This window comes from Pterocles gutturalis, unplaced genomic scaffold (genome assembly GCF_000699245.1).
Source record: "Pterocles gutturalis isolate BGI_N339 unplaced genomic scaffold, ASM69924v1 scaffold36165, whole genome shotgun sequence".
Taxonomy (NCBI): domain Eukaryota; kingdom Metazoa; phylum Chordata; class Aves; order Pterocliformes; family Pteroclidae; genus Pterocles; species Pterocles gutturalis.
In genome coordinates this window covers 1-7,373 of record NW_010144539.1, presented here as the reverse complement: position 1 = coordinate 7,373, position 7,373 = coordinate 1, and the positions used below count along the sequence as shown (strand labels likewise).

At 42.4% G+C, this 7,373-nt stretch overlaps 1 protein-coding gene across 1 annotated transcript; it reads right to left on the bottom strand.

The window, feature by feature from the left end:
* Nucleotides 1–1,479: 1,479 nt before the first annotated feature.
* On the bottom strand, nt 1,480–6,792 carry LOC104470276 (interleukin-1 receptor type 2-like; the record flags this gene model as incomplete). The annotated part of the gene is made up of 4 exons (XM_010085134.1): nt 1,480–1,607; nt 2,906–3,051; nt 5,375–5,510; nt 6,727–6,792. Coding segments are annotated over 4 exons (476 nt in total), but the record flags the coding sequence as incomplete, so codon positions are not given.
* Between the last annotated feature and the right edge of the window lie 581 nt (nt 6,793–7,373).

Genomic DNA, 7,373 nt, shown 5'->3' with positions numbered 1-7,373 from the left:
CATTCATTTCTCTAGTTTGTGGGACCAAGCAGTTCTAACATACTTTACAGTTTGTTTCTTTGGACCCAACCTTTTTCCTGGTTTGTTTGCTTGGTTTTTGTTTTTTTTTTTTTTTTCCTACAGAGTTTGAAAAACCTCTGGGCTGATTTACCCAAACAAAAAGCTTTATCTTCTGTGTCTGTAAGAGGTGTCAGGTTTGGGTCTGTAAAAATCTAGACTTTAAGACTGTATCTCTTCTCCTCCACACAGATGCAGATAATACACATTATATATGATGGAACTATTTCTCAGCTATCGTGTTTTCTCTTGGAAGAGGAAGTAACCAACACATTCTACTCATTCTGATCCTCAAAGTACAACATGATCACTGATTATTTATTGCTCCTTTCTGACCTATATCAAGAGTGGAATCCAGTTAGATTAACCTAACGGGCAGTGTTTTGCATCATGAGTAATCAATTTGCACACTTCAATTTAAAGGACACAAGGTTCCTGAAGCTGCACCAGCTTTAGACTGGTGCACACTCATCGTTTATGGGAATCTATGCCAGACTTTTATACTCATGTCAGAGAGGAGAATCAGGGCAGTCAGGAACGAGTTAGAGGCACAGATGGGCAAGACTGTACATTATTACGGGTAATCTGTCAGATCACTTCCAGGAATAAAACTTGGTACTAGGCAAATGACTTTCAAAACAGTAAAACATCCCTGCAAATTCTTTTCTTGGCAAAGATAACAGCATATTTCAGCTGACGATGAATCTCTAGCTATGAGATACTGGTAGATAAAGCAGAACTGAATCCTCCAGTGTGCAATTATCTGTTATGCTGATGTAGTTATCTCTGGGGAAGGGATATTCTGAGACAGTCCGTTTAAGCAAAAAGTAATTGAAATGGTGAAAAAATTTAGATTTTTTGTGTAAAAGTTTGTAGATATTCAGTTGCCATGACAACTGTATTTGGCTCTGGAAAAGGGAAAAAAATGGCTCTTTTGGGACTGAAGTAAAATAAAATTAGTTTGGATGCATAAGAAAACTGCATTTTCACTCTCATGTGGAATAGTCCTTCTGTAGCAAGCTTTCTTGGCTTCTGTTTTCTGATTTTAGGCTTTTTCTTTTCCTTTTTTTTTTTTTAAAACAACAAGACTGTTGGAATTACAAAGGGCGAGAGCATCTCCCTTTCCCTCCCCTTCCTATATCCAGGGTACGCTCCTGGTATTCCATGTTCCAAAATGCTACACATTGCTCCCTAGCTGCAAAAAAATAGAAGGAGGTTTCCTGCATCTAGGCAGCATAAAAATGCAAACTTATAACTTAATCAGATCACAGAAGGCTTGGAGAAGAGGAAAATATCTGATACATATCCATCTGCTGAGAAAGCAGTATGTCTGGTGGTCTGAAATGTCTCTCCATGTCTCACATGAAAGATAGCCAGGATGATCCTTTGTTCTGTTGGCAGTTGGACAACATAAAGCAGTTCTTAAACCTTTGCTATCATGTATCCTTTATCGTCTCTCTGCCTCCAGCACTTGTGTATGCATATCCCCGCCACAATCACGCAGGCCAATGCGACGGGAATCATTGCAATGTACCAGGACAAACCGACAGCTGTAAAAGTAAAGAAATGAAATATTTTTTTAAAAAAACTCCCAGGAACATAGTTCTCCAAGTTCAAGGAGGAAGAGGAGGAATCACAATAAAAAGGATGTCTGCAAGTTAACCTCCCAGCAGGGTTGATCACCTGTGAAAGGAAGAGGCCTATTGATTGAGCGCTCTGGGAAATGAGTTTATGAAGATGGGAGTAAGAACTGGAAAACAACAGAGGGTGAGAATTTAAAGTTCAGTCCTGTTGCACACACATGACTCTTCTCAACCCCTGCTCAGAGCGGCTATGTGCTTTCTATCATAATTTGGTGAAAGCAGGAAATAAAAGCACCATGTGGAGAGGGAGTACCTAACAGCTAGTCCACCCTCAAACTCTGTGGATAATTTTCTCATACACAGTGGCCTACAAATTACTAATGATCAAGCCAAGACTCTGATCTTTTTCCCAAAATACAGCTAATTTCCAAGACCAGTGTCCATCCAGACTATTTTGGATTATGTCTGCCTATATTGGTTCATGGATTGCCTCCTCTGTAGTAATACCTGTGTAGCTCATGGAGGACAAGGGCAGCACATTGTCTAGCAAATGAGCACAAGCCCCTTATCATAGGATGCTGGAGTGAGTCATGAGTTGTAACTCATAATGAAGACTGTAAATGTTCATGTGGCTTTCTAAGACAGCGTGAGCAAGTTTTGGTGATTCATCAACATCGTGCAAAGAAGCAATTAGCATTGCTTCACGTTGTTTTCACAGCTGGTTTTTGGCCAATGGTCTATCACACTGCAACATTAATTGCACTGAGGTTAGGGTTTCTCTTCCCATCACTAGGAGCCAAAATAACAACACACATCATAATTTACACTTCTTGTTATTTTGGCAGCAGTCTGTGCATGAGGAGAAAGAACACTCTGATCTTTATTCTGCTATTGTCTTTTTTTTTTTTTTTTCCCTACTTGTTGAGGAACTGGAGGAGATCTGGCCCTGCTGCACCCAACTGGAGTTTGCCAGTAGTCTCCCTGAAGTCATCATTTCACAAAGTGTATCTAAATTTCAGCCCTGTCCACTGAACAGATATACCAGCACAGATCCTTATTCATGCGGAAAATGTCAGTGAATGACCCACAGAAAGTGTATTTTGTGAACAGGCTATTCCAAAGTCTACAGGTGAAAGAGGCAACCAGTTTTTTTCCAGGCAATAATTCATCTCAATACTAGCTCTGACAGTATAAAAAGCTTGGGCAATAATTTAGCATTAGAATAATGACAACAATTATCCCAAATAAGCAGTCAAACTAGTTACCTTCCTGCTTGACCCTTGTTGGCAGTACTTGGTATCCATATGTGTTCTGGGCCAGACACGTAAAGTCTGTGTAAAAATCCACTTCTTCGACAGAATCAAAAATCAGTGGCACTTCAATGAAGTTCTCACCATTTTCTACAATTTCTCTGGAAGAAAAATAAAAATTTAATGTTAAATCCTTTTATAAGCTGGCTTTTTTTTTTCTGTTTGATGTGTTCATTCTAACAGCACATTGCAAGAAAATGCATTGGGTATTTGCTCATTTCTGAACTAGCCCCTCAGCACTAGAGGACACCTGTGTCTTCCGGCCCAGTTGTGCCAACTATTTGAGCCTCAGCAGCCAGCATCCATCCTGCATTTGTTGAATTTTCCAGGAAAAATAGAAGATCTGGATTTGTCTTGCAAAAATAAAGAAAAGGGAGGGAAGAAAGATGAGCAAAATTCTGTATATCTTCGAACTCTCTACACAGCATTGTGGAAGGACCTAATTCCTTTTCTCTGACCACATATTCATTTCTGAGATTAATTCTTACTATCAGTTAGAAGAGGACATATGGAGAACATAACCTTGCAAATGCTCACTCAGCAAACTGAACCACCATTCCTGTCTCTCACACGCCCAAAGCCAAGAACTCAATACCAGAAACTGTCTAGGAAGTTTCCAGCTTATTTCAACCTGATTGTTTCATCAGTCCAGCTATTTGAAAGTGGTTTTCTATCTACAGTCAAACATTGTCTCTTGATATATTTTAGCCATTGCTGGAGAGGTTGTCCAGCTGCTCTTTAATGATCTGTTCATGAGTCCGCTCTGTCCTGCAGCAGCCAAGTTCCCTGTGCACTCCTCCTGGGACTGTACTGCAGGAAGGCAACAACACGGCAGTGGGTGCTTTGCCAGAGATTTCTGCAGGGAATTTTTTTTTCTCAGTGGCATTTGACCTGTTATGCCTTGCTGCCATTCTGAGGGCTTCCAGCAGAACTGGGGTGTCTCACACACCACGGGCCCTGCACAAGCCATGGCTGGCATGGTCCCTGTCCTCATGCAATTGTATAATAATATATAACAGTAATAATGACAGTGATAGTAATAATAAAAATATTTTTTAAAGTCCAAGTAAGAAAGTACACGTGCTGCTCTATTCTAAAGCCTGGAGAGACTATAGCCACAGTACATTTTATGACTCTTGACCACTGGTTTAACGCACTGTCACTTATCCATGTAAACAACATTATAAATTAATGGTCTCGATTATGTTGTAGGGAATGTGAAAACACATAAGGGCTTGGACATACAGATGAGTTACTGTGTTACCTCTGGCTGTAGCTGGGCAATAAACTAAACATGGGCAGGTTGTTATCTGGCACTGATGGCCACAAATAGCTGAAACCAGCTCACATCTATAACTGTTCAGCACTCTTGTCCCTCAAAATACGGATGCCACATCCCCAAACTCTGTTGGGAATGGTCCCTGCCCCATGCTAAATCCTCATCAATAGCCAGGAGCTCTTTGGGAAAGTGCTAGCTGCTGAATGAACGGTTTAACCATTAACAGCAAAGGCACCAGCATCTGTCAGAGCCACAGTAATGATCTTTGTGGACACTCTCAGCTTCATCAAATGCGGGATAAAACATGCCAACCTCGACCTCAATGAAGAGGTGTACCTCACAGTTGCAAAGCACTAGAAGAATGCCTGAACACGGTGAATTAACACTGCTTACGTGACATGTGACAGGTACAGAAAGCAGATCTTTCCCCTCCTTTCCTAGTGGGAAAAGCCTTGAGGCATGCAGCTGTGAGGCAGCTGAGAGAAGGCTCTGCAAGACTGACACAATGGATCAGGGCAAGAGGATGTGGGACATCCTGCTTCTCCCTCCCACCAGCATCTGGGGGGGTGCTTCCCTGGCGCCAGCTCTTGCACTCACTTGGTGTCTCTGTGAGTCTGTTTAACTCCCTAATGTGGAAAAGAACCACCCTAAGAAGAAAAACAATTATATTAGAAAAAAAAAAAAAAACCAAAAAAAAACCACTGGATAGCTTTCTGTTGTCTTAGTGTGTTCAGAGAACGTCATGAATGTCAGGGAGAGGGTGGTGCCATTTTGCTGGCACGGGGCAAGGAGACAGATAAGAGAAGCACTGGGAAGGATCAAGTCCTGTTTGTTTCCACTGCAGCCAGCTCTTGCATCAGCTCAGCTGCCCATTAAAATGTGATTCAAGTTTAAGCCTCGAAGGTGGGTCATTTGCAGTATACCATGAATAAATACCAGAGATAAAGAATTGATTTCACCCTGCCTGGGTTGGGTTTTGGTTTTTTTTTTTTGCTTGCCCACCTGTTTTTTTTTCTCAGCTCTCACCTTCACTTCAGATCTGCCCACACCCCATTTCGTTACCTGGCATTCAGCTCTACTGAGAGCCCCTGTAACACTGCAGGTTAAAACAACAAGCACAAGGGAACACTTTCAGACAGACTTACTGTCGTTCTCCCTCTGTAACTCTGCTTTGCTTGTAAACCACGTCAATGGTGGTGTCATTTGCCAGCCATTCCACATCGGTATGGACGTGGCTGCTCAGCCCAACAAACACTTTGCATGGGAGAGTCATCTTGGAGCCTGTCAGTGAAAGAAAGATTAAAAGACCATTTGGATACAGAAGGAGAACTACACTTTATCTTGGTGAAAACCAGCATCTTCAGTGGGAGATCAAGTTCCCAGACATGCCAAGCACCACTACATTCAAAACTGAAGTTAAGCCCCAGATTGCTTTTGATCCCGTACTCCTTGGCTACAAGGCCCTTCGGTTTGGCAGTCCTTCCCGCTACTAACCAAATTACTTTCCCGTTGCAATAGTTAGCAACTCTTGCACCAGACACATTCCTTAGGAGGCAAAGTTGTGTTCCTGTAGCCTTGCTCCTTCTGACATACAGCAGCCCAAAGGGCACAGTGTGATTTACCACCCTGGAGCAAATGCATTAACCAGCAGTGTAGCTTCACTAGAGATGCTGTGGGCAAGGGCACTCAGCTCAAGGTGGGACCTCCACAGATAAAGTGATCGTGCAAAAATTCGTTGCTATTATTATTGTAACTCAGAATAAGGCTTTCAGACTGATGCATATCTCTATTATATGGAGAACACAGGGCTCAATAATGCATACAATTTTATTATTGTATCTGTGCAGATGGTGATAAAAGGGATATAAAACACTCCATGGAGCTAAATAGGCAAAAAAAAAAAAAAAAAATTCATAGTCCTGTGCTGATGGAAAGAAAAGTGGCAGGGAAAACTAAGACATCATAGGACACAAGTTTAAAAAGGTTAGTGTAAAAAACACCTGGCATTTTCTGGGGTGTGCAACAAAAATTTGTTGTCATAATATAATCTTCAAAAGAAAAATTGAGATCCTACCAAGGTACTTTCTAACAACTGTCTAGTTCAAACAGTAAAAAGCAATAAAAAAAAAGCCTCCTCCCAGAATACCTAGATGGCTCATTCAAAGCCACCAGATAACCTAGACCTATTTAAGGAAATATAGAAAAAGTAAAGTTCTTAGTGAAGGGGGAACTCTCGACAGCTGATCTAATGGTGCAAACATGCTTTTCTTGCTTTGTTAGTGGCTAAAATCTACAGCTGTTCTGCAGCTTCTCCTAGATGGAAGACAGAATCTAGTTATAGACAATGAAAAGCAAAAACTACTCTGGCACCAACCCTCAGCTAATATAGTCGAAATGAAAAGAACTACAACAATTTATGCCAACGAGTTACACCATAAGAGGACCTGCTCTAACTTTTCTCTGATTAGGTGTTTCCAAAAATAGCATTGGGCCTTACCAAGAGCAGCTGATGTTGTCTTTTGTGTTGGATACACAATTATTGGGGTAATTCTCTTTTCTTGTTCTGGAGAGAGAAAGACAGAGAGTCGGTGGTAGCACAAGAGAGAATGTGGGCATTGCCCTGGAACTATAAACAGAAAGGTACCACTTTGCTCAACATCTTTCATCTCCTAGTAAAGCATTTGATTATTAAACCCATGGCAAAGAGAGAAATTCCAATTCCAGGCCCAGAGATCCGTGTTTTAGAGACAGAGGGGATCAAGCTCACATCTTGCTCCTGAAAGCTGCACCACGTCGGGTTTATGGCAGGGGAGTGAGTGCCTTTTGGAAGAAACAGCAGCATGAGGCACTAAGCACGGCCCTTCTTACGAGTAGGGCGTGCTGAGCTCCTTGCACACCCATGTCACACTTGCAAAAAACAGAAAAGCCATAAGCTCGAGCAGAGAAGGGATGGGCGCATGGCCCAAAACCACCCCCTTCGGCGCTCCCACGCCTGCGAGTCGCCCACGTTTCTAAAGTCACTTCCACCAGTGGGCGCTAGGGACCAGCTAGAGGCAGCAGCACCCTCACTCGGGCTGCCTCCTCCGAGAGACGCCCCTCCGGCAGCACCCCACACCCCACCCCAGGCGGGTCCACCGCCTGCAG